The sequence below is a fragment of the Mustela lutreola genome, chromosome 5 (assembly GCF_030435805.1).
Source record: "Mustela lutreola isolate mMusLut2 chromosome 5, mMusLut2.pri, whole genome shotgun sequence".
NCBI classification, from domain to species: Eukaryota; Metazoa; Chordata; class Mammalia; order Carnivora; family Mustelidae; genus Mustela; species Mustela lutreola.
Window position 1 is genome coordinate 45,163,585 of NC_081294.1, and position 20,312 is coordinate 45,183,896.

General features: G+C 43.3%; 1 protein-coding gene across 3 annotated transcripts in view; it reads left to right on the forward strand.

Moving 5' to 3' along the window:
- The window catches only part of GRIA1 (glutamate ionotropic receptor AMPA type subunit 1), a 306,080-nt gene that overhangs the window by 145,241 nt on the left and 140,527 nt on the right, over positions 1-20,312 (forward strand). For all 3 annotated transcript variants that reach the window (XR_009353810.1, XM_059174100.1, XM_059174099.1), the window contains exons 3-5: positions 8,095-8,334; positions 12,065-12,249; positions 17,520-17,573. Coding sequence is in view for 2 of the 3 variants with exons in the window: in XM_059174100.1 (XP_059030083.1) it covers positions 8,095-8,334; positions 12,065-12,249; positions 17,520-17,573 (479 nt within the window). In the remaining variant the exon portion in view is untranslated. The remainder of the gene's footprint in view (positions 1-8,094; positions 8,335-12,064; positions 12,250-17,519; positions 17,574-20,312) is intronic.

Below are 20,312 nucleotides of genomic sequence, written 5' to 3' on the forward strand. Positions count from 1 at the left end.
GGGCGTTCATCCTTTCTGATGGCTGAGTAATATATGGTTCACATCTTCTTTATCCATTCATCTGCTGAAGGTCATCTCGGCTCCGTCCACAGTTTGGCTGTTGGGGACATTGCTGGTATGAACACTGGGGTGCGTGTGCCCCTTCTTTTCACTACATATGTAGCTTCATGATAGCCGGGCCTTGTCTTCTTATCGAGTGTTATATCCCCCAGGTACCATCTTGCTGCCTACCATGTACAACATGCTCAGTAAACATTTATTGGGTGGATGGATGGTGGAAAGATAAAAGAAAGATGGGGAGAAAGAAGAGCATATTCCCATCTGTAGAACTACACATCTCCAATGAGTATTAAAGTTTTATTAGAAGTCTTTTACCAAACGAACAAAGGAAACAAACAAACCAAGGTTTGAGGAACACTGATTTAGTGTGAACTTCATGGCTCACACGGGGAAACTTTCCCCCAGGCAGGGAAAGGGGCTTATTCCTGGTCCCCGATTTGCTTTTTCCACAGGTAACTTTTCCAAAACCGTATCAGACACCTGAAGAGTCAGTCTGTTTGTCCTGTCCCCTGTCCCAGTTTCATGTGTCAGCCACAAGATGGGTCTAATTCTAGGACCAGGGGGCCCAGTCTTTACCTAATTCTCATCCTCATATACAGTGACACATCTCTTTGGCTGTCAGTGCCTGGTAATTAACACTCGGGTTTCCTAATGAATATACCCATCTGACCAGGGGAGGATGGCTGCTCTTCTGCATCTCCCGTTGCTGCCATGTCCCAACTGGGCTCCAGGGCCAGCATGAAGACAGGCTCCAGGAAGCTGAAATGAATCCAAAGCCAAAGTAAAATGTAACATTGACGTGAGACTCAACTTCTCCAGGCCTGGCAAGACCCTTGACAATGCGGTCTCTACCACCCTCTAACTTTGCGCCACATCCTTATCCTAGTCATACTGGCTTTTCTGGGGTTTCTCGAAGGTCCCCTCCTCTATCTCACCTCTTTGGATAAACTAGTTCCTCACCCTGGATACTGACACAAGGTGCTGAGTACCATACCTCGCCGGTCGTAAGTGCTCAGGAAGCACTGGCTATAATAATTGTTATGACCATTTTTTTCTATGGTTGAGCCCATTACTACTCTTTCAAAATAGCCTTATCTCCCCTTTATGTAAAACTTTGTGAATTCCTGTGCACGGTCCATGAAGGCAGAAAGCATGCGTGTCTCGTATCATCACTGTATCCCAATTTTCTGAGAATATTAGTTTCTGGTGCTCAATAAATATTTGTTGAATTTGGCAAATGAATGATAACTTTTATCTAGTAAAGTCTAAAGAACTGTGATGTTGTTTAGAGGGGATGGGGACAATTTAGATCTATCATGGTAATTCACAGCACATCAGTATTAGATCTTGGGTGTAAGACGGCGTAAGGGGATGGAGGGGCATTCTTACTGTCCTCTGAGTGACAGAAATAGAACACATTTGACATCACGAGGTAAGAGTCCAATCAGGAATACCACTCCCAGCAATAAAGACAGGATTATTCAGGGAGGAGGATGAATATCTAAAGACCCCCCACGCCGCTATACATACTTTCTATCTCCCTCCCCACAAAGGAAACTGTCCTATCCTCTCATTACCCACTATTTACAAGGAGACTGCCACATTTCCAGGGACAGAAGCCAGGAGCCGAGGAGAAATGTCGGTATGAGAAGCCTTACATGAAGTGACAATGAAAAGGAGTTGCTGATACAGGAGTTCCCTCCCTGGGAGAGAGCTGTCAGGGTGATGGCCAGGGCTGGGGGATTTATTGATACTAAGTGGACGGTGCCATAAGCAGGACTCATTATCAGAGGTTTGAGTGAACCAAGAATGGACCTGCGCTGCGCATGGGTTTCCCTGCCCTTGCCTGTCCTGCCCTCCTACCTGCCCAGGAGGGAACTCCTGGCCTCGTTTTTAACTCGCTCTGACTGTTGGACACACTCTGCTACTGAATCTCCTGGAGGCAGAGACCTTGGAATCTGACACTCTGGCCGGGTTCCCTGAATACACTGTGTCTTCTCTCTTTGCCAGGTTTCTGCGATGGCCGTTCTTTTTACCTGAAATTATATATATATATAAATACATATATATATGAATATATATATGAATACATATATATAAATACATATATATATGAATATATATATGAATACATATATATAAATACATATATATATTTTTTTAATTTGGATATAGTTGACACACACTGTTACATTATTTTTAGGTGTGCAACACAGTGATTCAACTTCCCTGTACGTTCTGCTATCTCACCACAAGTGTAGCTGCCATCTGTCACCCTACAACGCTGCTACAACGCCAGTGACTAGTCCCTATGCTGTGCCTTCCCTCCCCAAACGCCCTTCATGCGTGTGCAGTGGCACCATGCCCCCTCTCCTGGCCACATCTCACTTATCTGTCAGTGTCCACACTGGCACGTCCTCTTGGGAGCCTTCTTTGAGGTCCCCACAGGCCAGAGTTAGGTGTTCCTGCCTGAGGCTTGAACTCATCCCTGTCACAGCTCTAATACTGAAGTGTTACTGCCTACTGAGTTGTCCGGCTCTCCCGCGGTCAAGGTCACAGTCCTCGAGGTCAGGACTTATCCTGTACACCAGTGCCTCTCCACTGCCTAGAGAACAGGGATGTTAGACGTCCTGTGTTAGATGGATAGAGGGATGGACAGACAGAGAGCAGAGATAGGTATATATGCTTTTCCTGATTCCCAGACTTGACAGAGGATGCATTGAACACATCACCCAATTCTGTTTCATTTTAATATCCATAGACCCTAGTACAGTCATGCACCTTTATCTATGTCAGAGGAAGGCAGTGTGATATGAAAGGGATTTTCTAGAAACTGAAGCTGACCCAGGTACCATGAGGTTTTTTTTACCAAACTTCCTGGGGAGGAAGGGGCAATACATCACAGAGGTGAAGAGCTCAAGGCCTGTGATCAGACCAGCAGAGCTCAGATCTCAGCTGGGCCTTGTACCGGTCCTGGGCCTTGCTTTCCCTGTTGTAACCTACCTCCTAGGAGGAAGGAAGTCAACGCAAGGGAATGTCCTCATAAGTGCTCAAATGTCAGCTCCTCGTTATTACTGTCAGAGGCATTTTACACACTATTGCTGTCTTGAGCAGAGGGCACTGCACACCATCTAGCCTACTCTGATTCAAGAACAGAGTGAGTCTGAGAGACAGCAGTGCCCCGCAGAGGTCTGATGCTGCCTCTGAAGGTGACACTTCTTCCTCGCGCTTGCTGAATGTGACCGTGCAGTCCCCATCTCCAGCCGCCTTTCCGATCTGCCTCTCTCATCTACTCTCTGCCACGTAAACAACCTATACAGCACGTTAAAAGTGCATTTTACAGAAAACTCAGTACCACGGATGCATCTAGATTTAGTGCTAGGAGTCTGCTATAATCAAATCCAAGAACTGAAAGCCTATACCTGCGCCTGAGGGTTGCCAAAAGTTTGACCAGCAAATGACTATAGTATTGTCCATCGGTAAACATGTTTGAGTGAATCAGAATAGAATCCAAGATGTCGGAGCCTGAAGGGATGTTACATATTACAGAGTTCAAACCCTCATATTACAGATGGGAAAACTGAAGCCCAGGGAAACCGTGGATTTGCTCAAGGTCACATAACTGCTGCGTTATGATAAAACCAAAAAGAATCCTCTGGGTCTTCTGGCGTTTAGTACCTTTTTTTTCTTACAAGACCACCTTATCTATTCTGATTGAATATTTACTATGACAGATTCAAAGAAATGCCCTGTAACTACTAAATGTATTTCTCAGTATTTAATCAATGACTGCATTCTCCACAGGACTTTGGCTACAGAGTGCCTGTCTGTCTCTCTCTCTCAATCTCTCTCTCTCTCTCTGTCTGTCTCTATATGTCTCTCTACCTGTCTATCTACCTGTCTGTCTCTGTCTCTGTCTCTGTCTCTCTCTGTCTGTCTCTACATGTCTCTCTACCTGTCTGTGTCTCTATCTCTCTTTCTCTCTCTGTCTCTGCATGTCCCTCTACATATCTCTCTGTCTGTCTCCATCTCTCTCCATCTCTCCCTCTTTCTCTCTCTCCCTCTCTCTGTGGTTGCTCCTACTTGGTCAAAATGAGAAGGTAGCTTGAAGGTCTGATGCCAAGCAATCCTGAGGGTCAGGATCCACTCAAGTAAATCCAGGCCAAAATACCTCTAAGCCATGCTCTTTTAGGGAGCAGTGGATAATGTACCCTTCTAGCCTTGGAGGATAAAGCACTTGGTTCAGGGAAGGTTAATTTGAGAAGGGAAAATAGGGAGATTATTTGAGAGGGAAAACTTCCTGGCCTCTCACGTGTCTACGGATTTGATCATGTGCACCAACTCATATTTCTAACACCTCTATCTCCCCCTTTCCTCCTTTGCTTCTAAATTCTAACAAGAAACACCAGCCATGAGGGCCCCAGAGGCCCAGCTAAAGGTGTGAAACCAAGTGGATGACGTGAGGGAATAGATCTAGATATAAGATTCATATCCCACAGGATAATATTTCACTGCAGCAGAGGGAGAAGAAATCCTAAAAATACCGTAGAGAGCATATTATAATATTTTAACGGGTTTATGTGCCCCCTCTACATACTTCACTCACTAAGATGGATTGTGCTTTTTGACAAATCTATATTTAACACAGGGAGAATAATATACAATGTATGCTTCCTGGTGGAGAAATCCATATTTATGGAAATTTTGATTCTGGCAATTAAAATAGATATTTAAAGACAGGGCCTATTGTCTGCTATGAACAGATAGACCATCCTCATTAGGGTGAAAGAGAAAATAGTCTGAGTGCGAAAGGATAAAGAGCTACTTTAGAGGAGCAGGAGGTCCAGGTTGACCCAGTAGTCATCTCTGTTTGAGTCCAGCTCCCTCTCATACCCTAAGTCACAGGGACTGTCTTAATCAAGCATTTATCATCCATTCACTCAACAAATAACTCACAAAGCCCTTCCACGTCCCAGGCTCTATGCTGGCTTTGGGGCACAAGTGAGACCCCTGTGTTCAGGGATTAACACTGACCCAGGCAGCCACAGAAATAAATAAGCGACAAGAGGAAATGATTTCAGATAATAAGAAAGTCTGAGAAATAAGATAGGGTGCTGTGACAGAGAGGCAGGTATGGGGAGGCTGGAGTCACTCATGAGAAGGGGTGATGAAGGAAGGCCCTTCAAGGGAATAAAATTTGAGCTGAGATACAACAGCAGAAAAGGAGTGATGCAATGAACACTAGGTATTATACGCAACCGATGAATTATTGAACTCTGCATCTGAAAGTAATGATGTCCTATGTGTTGGCTAATAGAATTCAAATTTTAAAAAAGGAAAAAAGAAAAGAAAAAAGGAGTGATCTTTGCAGACAGGTAAGGGAAGAGCCTGCAGGCGGAGGAAGGGAGCAGCTGTCACGGAGTCTCAGGGCAGAGCGAGCTCAGAGCCCCAGAGAACAGCTAGCTACCGAGAGCTCAGAGCCCTGGAGAACAGCTAGTTACCAAGAGCTCAGAGCCCCGGAGAACAGCTAGCTACCAAGAGCTCAGAGCCCTGGAGAACAGCTAGCTACCAAAGCCTGTGTGGCCAGAGCAGGGAGCAAGGAGAGGGGTGTGAGGTGGGATGGGTCCAAGGGGCTGGGTATTTGGGCTCTGAATTATGGTCAGATGCTTCCTACGTGCTGTGAGAAATCTCAAAACTTTGCAGAGCTTCTGCACAAGGAAGGGAGATCGTGTTTTGTTTGTCTTATTTTGGTTTTGCTTTTGTTAATTAAAAAGATCCCTCTTGCTTCAGGGTGGAGAAGGGATTCCACGGCTGAAAACCATATGCCATAAGCCGAGAGTCTGTGAGAACCACCTTCCGGTACCAGGAGGGGGGTATGGAGTGGATTAAGAGCAGTCATTTCACGAGGTTCTGGTCTCAAAAAGTCATCAGTCAGTGGACTGGGGATCTAGAGAGGTCATGCAGGTATGCAAATATGTGTTCATGAACCAGCCCAGTTTCCTGTAGACAGTTTGCTGGTTTCAGTGGGAATCAAGCAGATGACTTGTACAGTTCAGCTGCAGTCTTTAAGAGATGGATTTTTAAGCCCATTAGCTCTAGGGACTGAATGGGAACTGAGACTCACAACAGACAACTGGGTACTGGCACTTAGTTGCATTCTTTAGTGCAGCATGGCCCAGAGAATCTTCAATAACATGTTAAAAGTATTCACCAACAAAGGATCCTGGGGATGTACAGACTTGACAAAATCTGGGTTAAAGTTGAACGGGATTCCTCACAACCTTTTATGTAACCAGTGTGTAGTATGAAACTCCAAGATGCGACGAGGAATACACCATTTCCCAGATCTGCTTGGCCAAAGAGGTCTTTTCTTTTTTAAGGAGCATTTTGCGGGACTAATGTTTCATGTGACACATTTGGGTGATGCTTATACAGGGTAATTTGAGACACCGCCCCCCATACACGGTAACACAGGGTCATGGAAGCAGGTGATGTGCCTAACAGAACAGAGGATCTAAGAGTACTAGCTTTCTTCAACTCAAAAAAATAAAAAACAAAAAACAACGACAACAACAACAACAAAAAAACGGTAATACCAAAGTCACAGGGCTGTGATGAGAACTGAATAGTCTAATATATGTGAAAGGACTGAAAAGCACCTGAAAATACTGTTACTGTGATGAAAAAGACTCATCTCACCATCCTTATGAGCAGGGTAATTTCAGGCTTTGGATATGGCTGTAGGGTTGGTCACCTACTTCACTGGGGCAATGACAATGAACCCTCATCCTGTATCACATATAAAAGATTAATTTAGTAGCTAACTGACATGGGGTTTGGCCCTATGACTTTGGTTTTTTAATATTATATTCTAACCAGCATGTAATAAACCATAACCCAGGATTGGTAACTACACTGGGATCTTACAAAATAGCTCCCTTGGGGATATTTACACAGCTGAACTATTATTATGTCTGATACCCTGGGGGGCCTGAACGATCAGCTTGTGGGATGTATAAACACTAGGTGAACATCGGCAGAGAAATGTACACTGAAAGCTAAGGGTAGACTGAGAATATCAACACTTATTTTCTAATCATTTATCAGCAGCAAGCTGGCAGACCTCCTTCTTCCTGTAACAACTTTTAATGCTTCACTTTAAATTGATAGGCAGTGTCATGGAAAGATGACTGGATTGGGGTTCAGATGTCTACCCATTCAGATATGCCTTAGCTGTGCCATCATAGACATGGTCATTAATTTCCTGAGCCTTAGTTTCTCCCTTTAAAAAATGACTCACTCAGGGCACCTGGGTGGCTCAGTGGGTTAAGCCTCTGCCTCTGGCTCAGGTCATGATCTCAGGGTCCTGGGATTGAGCCCCGCATCGGGCTCTCTGCTCAGCGGGGAGCCTGCTTTCCCCCCTCTCTCTGCGTACTTGTGATCTCTCTGTCAGGTAAATAAATAAAATCTTTATTTAAAAAAAAAAAAGACTCACTCATCACTCTTCTACATTAAGAAGATCGTGCATGGAGGGCGCCTGGGTGGGTCAGTGGGTTAGAGCCTCTGCCTTCGGCTTGGGACATGATCCTGGGGTCCTGGCATCTCTGCCTGCCTCTTTGCCTACTTGTGATCTCTGTCTGTCAAATAAATAAATAAAATCTTTAAAAAAACTATTAAAAAAAAAGAAGGTCGTGCACAGATAAAGTAAGAGAACATATAAAAATGGTTTGTGTATTTTTATAATTGGTAAGCTTGATAACATCTGGCATGGAATTGGCACCCCCTAAACATTAGATCAGACAGATGGATGGGTGAGTGGGATGCACAGATAGGTGAAATGGATGGACAGCTGGATTAGACTGCTAAGCTGGAAGGATGGATGGCTATGGTGGTTGGATGGGCAGATGACCAGATGATGGATGGATGGAAGGACGATGAGTAGGGGTGGATGAACTAGTGGATGGGTTCGTTTTGGAGCCATCTGCCAGTTTCCTTGCAGCATCTTCTATTAATCCTTCTCTTCTCCTCCTCTAGTCTGTTCCCAGTTCTCCAAAGGAGTCTACGCCATCTTTGGGTTTTATGAACGGAGAACTGTCAACATGCTGACCTCCTTCTGTGGGGCCCTCCATGTCTGCTTCATTACACCAAGCTTTCCCGTTGACACCTCCAATCAGTTTGTCCTTCAGCTGCGCCCTGAGCTGCAGGATGCTCTTATCAGCATCATCGACCATTACAAGTGGCAGAAATTTGTCTACATTTATGATGCCGACCGGGGTAAGCCAAGGGTTAGGGGAGGGAGACTGTTGAGAGATGGAGAGAAAATTGCCAGCAGGAAGGAGAACGATGCCTCCCTGCTTCATTGAAAAGCATGGGGGGAGTGATCCAGAAATACTCTGTTTCTATGGTCTGATTTCTCAGTGGCTAATCTCCAACTCACAGTGTGGAAGCACATCCTTTGAGAGAGTAATCCTCTTAACACACCATGTCACTCTGCAGTTCACCAAGCTTCCATGGCTCCCGAGTCCAGACTCAAAGCCCAAAGGCCTCCTTTGAATGGCTCATGGCTCACGGTGTAGTTGTCAGGAGCACAGACTCTAGAGTCAGATGCACCTGGATCTAAATTCTATGTCTTCTCCTCTCCAGCTGTTTGTCTTAGGGCAAGTTCTTTCTGCCTCAGTCTGACCATTTATGTTGAGGCTAAGATTTTCTATGCCTTCATTACCTCATCTCTGTAATAACATAAACCTAATTTCTGCCTCCTGAGGTTTCTGTGAGGATTAAACGAGGTGACTAGAAAGTTCCTGTCAGTGCATGGTACATTAAGTGCTCACGTATGTTAGCTATCATCATCACCATCACCATCACCTCTCCCAGGCCCTTCTAATTGTGCTTCCACTTACATTTCGAATTTTACATCACATTTTCCTAATGTTTCCTTTGATTTTTTTTCTTCTCTGCATCTTTCCTCATGCTGTTTCTCTTTTCCGGAATGCACTTGCTTTCCCAAATCTATATATGTGAATCCTTCCTTTCTTTTGCATCCTGCTCAAACACTGCTTTTTCAACCCCCTAATCCTGAAATGGCAACTATACTCTTTTTTCCAATGCCTGTGGTGGTTGTACTGTATGCTCCTACCTTTCCCTTGAATACTAAATAGTCATCAGAACTTAGTCATTATTAGTATAAATAAATAAATGGATTATGCAAAGTCTGGAAACTGAGGCAGAAGGGTTTTGCTCTGAATGAAAGGAAGGTTTCACTTGCAGGAAGGCCTAGAAGACTTTCGAGTAGGAAGCTTGTGAGATCAATTTTTGGGCGCAGTGTGAAATGCCATTACTCAATGAGGAGGAACCAGCAGGAGAGACCAGAAACCCTCTGCTTTCTTCAATCCCCCTCCTTACTTTGAGGATCTCCCTCTCAAACAGCAGGCACTGTGAGGATTATACCCATAGAAGGGCTTTTTCAGGACAGCTTTACAGCATGCTAAAGCTTGTGGCCTGGAAGTGTCAAACCTACTTCCCAGAATCCAGAAAAAAAAAATGTAACTTTGATTATGGAGAATCACCTCTGGGGTTGGCAGAAACACCCATGCTCTTAAAGGACTCTGTCTCAGAAATCTGAGCTCAGAGCTCTGCCGTTTGCTAGCTACGTGACCTTGGGCCAATGACTAAATCTCTCAGAGCCTCAATTTTCGTATCTGTGGTGCAGTGGGGATGATAATGTTATGTACTTCATAGCATTAAGTAAATTGAAAACAAGAAAGCTAGTGGAATAGTGCCAGACACATAGTAAACTTTCAGTCAATGTGAGGCGTACGCCACACCAAATAGCTTGCACTGGCAAAGAAACAAAGGTAAGAAGGCACACTTCTTCAAAGAAGACACGTAATGGCCAACAGACACATGATAAAAATGCTCCACATTACTTGGCATCAGGGAAATACAAATCAATACCACAATGAAATACCACCTCACACCAGTCAGAATGGCTAAAATTAACAAGACAGGGAACAGCAAGTGTTGGTAAAGAAGTGGAGAAAGGGGAACCCTCTTACACTGTTCGTGGGAATGTAAGCTGGTACAGCCACTCTGGAAAACAGTATGGAGGTTCCTTAAGGAATTAAAAATAGAACTAATAGAACTATCCTACAACCCAACAATTGCACTACTGGGTCTTTACCTGCACCCCAATGTTCATAGCAGCAGTGTCCAGAACAGCCAAACTGTGGAAGGAGCCAAGATGCCCTTCAACAGAGGAATGATGGATAAAGAAGATGGGGTTCCACATATACAACAGAATATGACTCGGCCATCAGAAAGGATGAATACCTACCATTAACATCAACATAGATGGAACTGGAGGGTATTATACTAAGTGAAATAAGTCAGTCAGAGAAAAGCAATTATCATACGGTTTCACTCATATGTGGAATAAAAGTAATAGCACAGAGGATCTTAGGGGAAGGGAGGGAAAACTGAAGGGGAAGAAATCAGAGTGGGAGACAAACTATGAGAGACTCTTGACTCCAGGAAATAGACTGCGGGTTGCAGAAAAGGAGGTGGGTAAGGGGGTGGTGTAAACAGGTGATTGGCATTAAGGATGGTATGTGATGTGATGAGAAGTGGTGTTATGCCTGACTAATTAATCATTACACACATCAAAAACTAATGATATACTAAATATTGTCTAACTGAATCTAAATAATTTTTTAAAAAAGAAAAAAAAGGCATAACAGCATCCATCTAGAGGAGATTCTTGAGGACAGGCATCATACTGTTCATTGTGGGAGGGATGAGCAGGGTTACAAGGAGACAAATGATATATGTACAAAAGACTGATTAATAATGCACGAGTGAAGCCACCACCTGAAGTAGGCAGAAAAATGACCTCCATCTTCCCCCCACAGATGTCTCTGCTCTGAGAATTTGGGGACCTGTAAATGTGTTATATTCCATGGCAGGAGGGATTAAAGTTACAGATAGAATATACATTGCTAATCCACTGACCTTGGAGAGATTAACTTGGATTACTTATTTGGACCTAATGTAATCACAAGCATTCTTAAATGTGGAAGGTGGAGGCAGAAGAGTCAGTGTCAGAAGGAGATATGTGAAAGACTTAACCGGTTACTGCTGGTTTTGAAGGCGGAAGGGGCCATAAACCAAGAAATGCGAGCAGTCTCTAGAAGGTAAAAAGGCAAGAAAATCTCCCCTAGAACCTCCCGGGAGCACACAGCCCCACCGACACACTGATTTTAGTTCAAGGAGATTCATTTCGAACTGACCTGTGGCAGTATAAGATGATACATGTGTTGTTTTAGACCAGTGAGTTTGCGGTGATTTGTTACTGCAGCAGGAGGAAACCGAGACACCATTTATGTCTTAAAGATGAAACAAAGCTGCATTGAGTAATGGGGTCCTCTATCATTTAACTATGAATCAGAAGAGAATCATTTAATTCAATCCACAGTGATTGAATACCTCCTATGTACAAGGCAAAGTATCGGGTCCTGAACATTCATGAATTTGACAGTTACTAGGTGTCTACTTAGGTGTCAGTTTGGCACATTTAATAAGTAGCTACCAAATGCCCCATAATATTTATAAAACCCTTGCCATGTATCAGACATTCTTATTTAATCCTCACGACACGACGACGTAGGCATTAATAACACCACCATTTTACCATTAAAGAAACTGAAGTTTGAAGAAGTTAAGTAGTCTGTACAAGGTCATTTAACCAATATATTGTAGCATCAGGATTTGAGCCTTTGATTATATTTTTAATCACTAACACTACTGTTTGCAAAGTTCTAGAAACAGAAGGACAGAAGAGACTCACTGCCTGCCTTCAGTGAGTGAGCTCTGACTTACACGGTGGGAAAAAGCTGAGCTGAGGTTGGTGGAGGAGCCAGTGTGGTGTGATCAGGGAAGTGGGTGCCGAGTGGAGGCGGGTGGTACCTGTGGATCCTGACGGCCACTTCTTCAACTTACCGATTTCCAGGTCTGTCCGTCCTGCAGAAAGTCCTGGACACAGCTGCCGAGAAGAACTGGCAGGTGACAGCGGTCAACATTTTGACCACCACAGAGGAGGGATACCGGATGCTCTTTCAGGACCTGGAAAAGAAAAAGGAGAGGCTTGTGGTGGTGGATTGTGAATCAGAACGCCTCAACGCCATCTTGGGCCAGGTAGTGCGTGCAGCAAAGGCTCAGACTGGGTGAGGGGAGTGGTTCAAGAGAAAGCTGGACAACCTTTTGCCCACAGAGAGAGCACTTGATGATATCGGAAGGTGACTTCTTCCCCACCTTCTGTAATTTATACATTTTAGTTCTGAATTTTTATAAAATAGCACAAACAATGGGAGACTGGACCTAGAGCTTCCCATGGTTCTCAGATCAGCTGACCAAAAACTAACCTCCAGGGTTTCCCTCTATGGTGAAAAAGCAGATTGCACTGCATTTTAGAGTCTGTGAAGCACTGTCACATGGGGAACACAGACTGCTAGAGTCAGATTCCTAGGTTCAGCTCTGGGTTCTGTCACTCATGGTCTGGCAGTCGCCATCTCATCCATCCGGCCCACTGCCCTGGTTTGAGTGCAGGGATGCAGCAGGCACCACTCATGTGTCTGAGAAATCCACCGATTGTACATTCTGTGAAAGGGCACTGTGACCCCAATAGTTTTAGCCAGAACTCTAAGCCATGGTTCTTCCCGTTCTCAGAATGAGAGTATGTACCCACTACATAAGCAGCAGGCCTTTCTTTATCTCTTGTCTTTTTGACAAGCTTACACTTGTGTATCCAGGTGAACTAGCAAGAAAGTAGATTTGGCGATCATTCTCTAACAGGGCTGTATAATTACAGATGGTAGTTTTAGGTACTTGACAACGTGACAAAGCTTGTTGATGGCCTTTCAAGACCCTGGGATCCCCATCAGGAATCTCGCCATTAACAGAATCTCGCCAGCAACAGAACAGGGGAGATTCTGAAAATCGAGAATTGTTTAAGGCATTACGTATGTTTTCTACTCCACTAAGTATGGATCTAGTCTCCCCTCTTGGAAAGAGAATCCAGGGGCACCTGGGTAGCTCAGTGGGTTAAGCCTCTGCCTTTGGCTCAGGTCATGATCTCAGGGTCCTGGGATCAAGCCCCGCATCGGGCTCTCCACTCAGCAGGGAGCCTCCTTCCCCCTTTCTCTCTGCCTGCTTCTCTGCCTACTTGTGATCTCTCTCTCTCTGTGTCTAATAAATAAATAAAGTCTTAAAAAAAAAAAAAAGAAAGAGTGAGAAACCAGCAAAAATTGTTTCCATGAGATGGGCATTCTCTGGGCTGGACTCAAGGGATTTGAATGCAAGTTAAACAAGGCAGTATCAGGTAATGGTTAAACACAGAGACCCTGCAGCCAGAGTAGCTGCAAGTTAAACCCCAGCTCTAGTCTTTACTACCTCCATAACCTTGGCCAGGTTTTTCATCTTTCTATGTCTCAGATTCCTGATCTGTGAAATGGGCATAGTAATAATACTGCTTTCTTCAGAGGGCTCCTGTGAGAGTTAGAAGAATCTATTCATGTAAAGCACTTTGAACAGAACCTGCCCCATGGAAAGTGATCAATATAATAAGCCTTTGCCCAGTTCTGCTTTTTCTAGCACCACCTAGTACTACCTTCTTGAGTCACTTCCTCTTTGGGCATAAGTGTCCTCATCTATAAAATAGAACTGATGGCTCCTGTTCTACGAGCTGAGAAAAAGACTGGATGAGATAGCAGTTGGAAAAAGTACTGAATGATAATTAGATATTCTTAACAGACTGATGATTTGTCCTTTGTTGTTCTGTAATAAAGACGGTGGCCAGTGCTACCATTTTCTGAGCACCTGCCATGTACCAGACACCATGCCGAGTCCTTCCCATGCATCACGCTACCTCATCTTCACGTCTACTCTAAAAAACCACTTCTATCACTTCCCCTAATTTATAAATGAAGAATTAAGGGACTATACTTGCCTGGGAATTCACAGCTAGCATGTAAGAAAAGCAGGAAGTCAAAGTCATCTTACTCTGGCTGCGGAGCCCAACCTTCCCCAAAATGTAACTTTTCAGTCTCTCCTGTCTCTAGCCACCTTCTCTGCCAAAAGACAAACTTATGTTTTGTAAGTAAGTGACTTGTTTGTATGGGCATTTTAGATGGTAGTATATTAACTCTTTTAACTGCTGGATTCTTCTGTTCTGAAAAGCAAGGCCAAAGAGCTGAATGGATCTTACAGATCACTTGATTTACCACCTGCATTCACAATTTACAGGTGGGATAACTGATGGTCCCATTGGCTGATTTGCCTTCAATTCAGACAACTAGTTGGTAACAGTGATGGGTCTCGAATTTACCTCTAGTGGTTTAGAGTCTGACATCTTGACATCATTTTAAACAACTGAACACTTGAATTGGGATCTTTTCAGTCTAATACAAACGTCCTGCCTGACCTAAGGAGGAAGACAGTGATTCTCAATTCCAGGTATGGAATTGCCTATCTCTGTCTCCAGTCCCCCAGTCAGAACACTGGCATTATGAGGACAAGGATTTTTTTTTTTTTTTTTAAGATTTTATTTATTTATTTGTCAGAGAGAGTGAGCACAGGCAGACAAAGTGGCAGGCAGAGGCAGAGGGAGAAGCAGGCTCCCCGCTGAGCAAGGAGCCCGATGTGGGACTCGACCCCAGGACACTGGGATCATGACCTGAGCCGAAGGCAGCTGCGTAACCAACTGAGCCACCCAGGCGTCCCGAGGACAAGGATTTTTGGTTTATGTTCTTCTTTGTGGTATCCACAGTGTGTTGAACAGTGCTGGGTACCTTGTAGGTATTCAATAAATATTTCAATAAATATTTTCTGAGTGCCTGGAAAGAAAAGAGAATCAATGAAGGCTCTAGGAAAGATACCAAATATGAGATAGGTCTGAATATGTACAGGTAGTCATTGGATGGATAAGAGCCATTAAGCTGGAAAGAAGGGCATGTAGGGCAGCCCAGAGGGCATGTGAGGGCTGGGGTTCATAGACTGACCTAGCAAGGCAGGTGTTAGATGCTACGTGTCCATGGAGAGACAGTGAGTCACATGATTGAGGCTATTCTTGGAAACTGCTCTAAAGAGTTTGGGGTTTATTCCATAGACAGTGGAGTCAGTAAAGGTTTGTGAGCAAGGAATAGGGTTATTAGAATATAATGCTTTGTCAATATATTAGACAGAAAATTATATAGTACAGTCATTAAGTTCAGAATGAGTTAGAGATGAGAGAGACCAGGATTAGGCTATCACCCTGCTTTAATGCCTTCACAGTGATTCCCACTTGCTGAAATCTGGCTCATTTATCTGTTTATATATTTGCCATCTGTCTCCCTACTAAAACATCAGTTCAGTTTAGGGAGGGCACAAGGACCCTGCCTCACAGGGCCACAGGCTGTCCCCAGCACACAGCACAGTGCTCAGCATATCATCCTTGTTCAGTAAGTATCTGCTGGCTGCATTAACGAATCAGAGAAGGTTTTACAGAGTAGCTGGGATTTGAGCTCAGCCATAAAGGTTATGAATAATCAGAGAGAATGGGAAAGGACATTCCAGACGCAAAGATTATGAATTAAGGCAGTCCAGTGGAAATGAGCTTTGAAGTAATAGGGTGAGCAAAGCTACAGGGCTCCAGGTGAACTTGTACAGTGCCTTTATAACACCCTTTCAGTTTGTAACCCAGGAGCATTCACCTCTCCATCTAGTGTGGGTCTCACTGCAGTAAAGTGGGACCCCAGGGAGGCAAGGACCATTTATGCCTCCTTTCCCACTCTCTCCGGAGCTTAGTGCTTGGTACAGAATAAGCACTTAATTGATGTTTGTGAAAGGAGGGAAGAGAGGGCCATGGGTTGGTGAAAAGAATGGGTGGAAAGGTTGGCATTATGTTGAACCATATGCAGCTGCTAATTTTTATCAACCCAAAGTCACCAATCGTCATCTGTTTCTTACGTTTCAATCTGTAATTTTATCTTGCAGAGACTATTCTTATCCATTGCCTAAATGTGGCAGGTTTTGAAAGATCTCTTATTTGCTGCTATTTTGTGTTTATTAGAAGCTGGATAGGTTTTTGGTAAAGGTGTCTTATTATTGAAAGGGCAGCAAACCATTTGACAAGAAGATGGAAAAGTAATGAAGAATTATTAATAAAACTATCATCCCAATAGTATTTGAGCTCCGTGGCCTGGAATTTCACAATCTAACCACTGCTTCAGAACATGCATTGTGTGTGCTTGCATCTAATTATTCCCTACATTAAAAAAATATGTGAGCTGCTATGCACATACATCCAATTAAGTAGATGTCTAAATGTGGGTTTTAATAACCTTGAAAATTTATTCAGTTAGACAAGAAGCCCAAGTGCTTCTCATATGTTTTATGCCTTCTTGTAAGAGTGCAGGAGAGGCAGTGAGCAGAATGTACTAACCCCAATTTCATGATTAAAAAATGAAGAAATAGATCAAGTTAACTTGCAGGCTGAGATAGGGCTATGCTCTTAGCTGTTCCTTGGGTGGCGTGTCTGGCTGCCTGAGCAAACCCCTGGATAATTCATCCCACAAATATTTTTCCTGCCCACATTGATTACAAAAGTCTGCACAATGAGGATGGAGTAGTTTGGGGGGACCCTGGCTCTTACTGATTAATCATAATTGGCTTACATACAAAGACTCACAACAGTCAGGTTCCTGTCTTGGCACTGCTGCAAGATCTGGGCAAATCATTTCCCCTCTCTAGGCCTTAACTTCCCATCTGTACAGTGGAAGACTGGACCATCTGATCCTGACATGCCCTTCCAACTTCCAGGTTGAGTGGTCAGTTAATTCCTGGGTATCCAACTAGTTTAGGGAAGAGGTCACAATATTCAGGGAAAGAAGGAACTGGATCTGAATATGGTTTATGCAAGGAGTTGAAGGTCAAGAACCTACCCATCTGACCATCTACTCACATCCATCCATCCATCCATCCATCCATCCAAGCAGCAGGTAATGTCATGACAGTGGCAGTGAATTCAACACAGCTTCAGATTCACACAAGGAAAGAATCTCCATCCTGGGAAAGGCTTTATGGATGAAGAAGTGAAATAAGCATTTCATCTGAATTGGGCGGGGGGTAGGGGGGGTTATGGTAACACTCCTCTACATGTAGTATCAGACAAAACTAATTTCAAATCCTGCATCTGCCACTTAATAGCTGGGTAACCTTAGGGAGCTTATTTAATCTCTCCATGCCATTTAATCTCTCCTCATCATCATAAAATGAGGGTATCCATAATGCCACCAATACTGTACTTGGAATACTTAGGATAGAACAGGATACACTGTAAGCACTCGCTGTTGGTTGCTACTTATCATTGCCATTGTAGCTTTAATTGCAAATCTGATTGATGAATCCCTTCCCATTGTGTTTTGTAGATCATAAAGCTGGAGAAGAACGGCATCGGCTACCACTACATCCTTGCAAATCTGGTGAGTACCATGCATGGCTGTTCAGCCTATGCACCGCTGCACATACAGGCCCTACCTTGCTTTTGCGGCCCCCAGCTAATGGGAACTGCCTGGGTGGGAGGGGCAACTCAGAGCTGCAATACTAAGCTTGCCTGCTCCCCTCCACATCCCCATTTGTCAGACCATGGCAACTGTGGTAACCCTCTCATCTTCCTTAGAAGAGGAGGTCATCACAAGGGTAGGTTGAATCAGCTCTGCCCCTTGATAGTAAGGACAAAACTGCCCATCTTTGAAGAGATACAAGGTGTTTCCACCCCTCTATTTTGACACCAGACACTGTTTTACTGTTTCTAAGTACAAACACTGGAATCACAATGATACTGGTATTGACAGCTCTTTAACCAGAAAGCAATTATACAACATGAACAATATTATGTTGATTTAGTTTTTACTCACTTTCTATGTGGTATAAATTAACCCTATCTTCTTAAAAAATTTTGTTTTCATTTTAATGTATTCTAGCTCTTTTTATTGGACACAATCATTTTCAATGTTGTGAAGATTTGAGTCATCAAATAATTTTTATTCATATTAAATTTCACCTAATAACATGTGCCATTAGGAGTCTTCTTTTGTGGCCATAATTCCTGGCAATTCTATTTTTCCTGGGTCATGTTTTGACCATCTACCTTTTTTATCATGAAGTTTGATTCTTCCAGAATTTTATCCAAAGCTAAATGTAATTTTATCTTGCCGTTAGTCCCACTGTTTACATTTTTTAAAGTTCCTCATGGTGATGTAATTCACATACCATACTGTTCATCCACATAAAGTGTCCAATCCATTGCTTTTTAATATAGTCACAGAATTATGAAACCGTCCCCACAATCTAACTTTAGAATTTTTTCGTCATCCCAAAAAAGAAACCCCATACCCAGCAGCACTCATTCCCCATTGCTCTCTAAACTCCTGTCCCCAGCCCTAGGCAACTAGCGATCTACTTTGTGAGTATTTGCCTATTCTGGACACTGCGTGTAGGCAGAATCATGCAATCTGTACGCCTTTGTGACTGGCTTCTTTCACTTAGCATCATGTTTTCAGAGTTCCTCCATACTGTAGCATGCATGGTACTTTACTCCTTTTTCATTGCCAAATAATATTCTCTTCTATGGCTATACTGCATTTTGTTTATCCATTCATTGGTTGATGAACATTTGGGTGCTTTTCGCTTTTTACCTATTATAAATAAGCTGCTCTGAACATTTAGGTACATACCTTTCTCTTGAGTACAAACCTAGGAATGGAATTGCTGGGTTATAGGCTCACTCTGTGTTTAACATCTTGAAGAAATGCAAAATTACTTTCCAAAGTGGTTATATCTCCCAACAAATCAATAAGTTTTTATATTGATTAAAATATTTTAATCAATAACACATTCTGCCAGTGTGACAGTTTGGGCAGTTAGCGGTTTTCCCCATCTGGTAGCTTTTTCTACAAAGTGTGCTTGTTATCCTGGCTTGTCTTTATAATTTTGTTTGCATGAAAATGTAATTTTTAAATTTTTATTTATAACAAAGTATATCATGTTAGTTTTAGGCATGTTATTTGGTGCTGATTATTTTTATGAGTAACATTAATAATTAATGGAATTAAAAATTGCTATTTTCTACTTATTTTTGGAACAAAGGTCATTAGTAAAACAATAGTCTACTAGGTCTGGCTGTATGTAAAGGTCAAAATGTAAGATCGAAACAAGGGACCAAACATCCTGTCTAATCCTTAATTCCTATTGCTCTTTCTGACCCCATCTCCATTCTTTTTTTTTTTTTAAGATTTTATTTATTTATTTTACAGACAGATCACAAGTAGGCAGAGAGGCAGGCAGAGAGAGAGAGAGGAAGAAGCAGGCTCCCTGCCGAGCAGAGAGCCCGACGCGGGGCTCGATCCTAGGACCCTGGGATCATGACCTGAGCCGAAGGCAGAGGCTTTAACCCACTGAGCCACCCAGGTGCCCCCCTCCATCTCCATTCTTAAACAAGTCCCTACCTAAACATTTTCCTTCAAAACTTCATTGCCTTGACTGTCCCAATATTTCAGGCTCAGGACCAGAAATGAGAAGGGCTCATAGAAATAGGTTAATTTAGACCCAGATGTTAATAGCTAAATATGTTACATTTCTCAAAGGTATTTGCCTTTTAAATGGTGGGTAGCTCTCCAGAGACTTTTAGGGAAAAAGAGCCTCACCCTAAAAAAAAAAAAAAAAAAATTGCACAGACAGATTTTTGACTTTGTAATAAAGCAGGTTCAACATCTCTCAAGTCCCAGCTCCCTAGTGCTGGAAGGGACTTCAGAAATCAATATCATCTAAGTCTCCTTTGCTTGTAGAAAAATAAAACCAGCAAGGTGATGTGGCCTGGGCATGCAGCAAGTCAGGGATGGAGCTAGGCCTAGCACCAAGGTGAGTAGGCAGCATCCAACGCCATATGCAGGGCTCCAGCACGCCTCTCCGTACAGACTGTGTGAGCACCCTGCTGCTGGAGAATACACAGAACAACAGTGAGGGCATGCATAATCACCTCTCTAGGGTAAGATAGAAATTATATATCAGTGGCCTTGGAGCCACCAAAAGACCCCAGATAATTAAATTGCCAGCCTCCATCTGTTGCCAAGTGACCCTTTGGTCACTGCATCACCGAGTCAGCCCCTTGGGCTTCTGTATCCTTCTGATCTGCATTCTTCTTCTTCTGACCTAATGAGCTC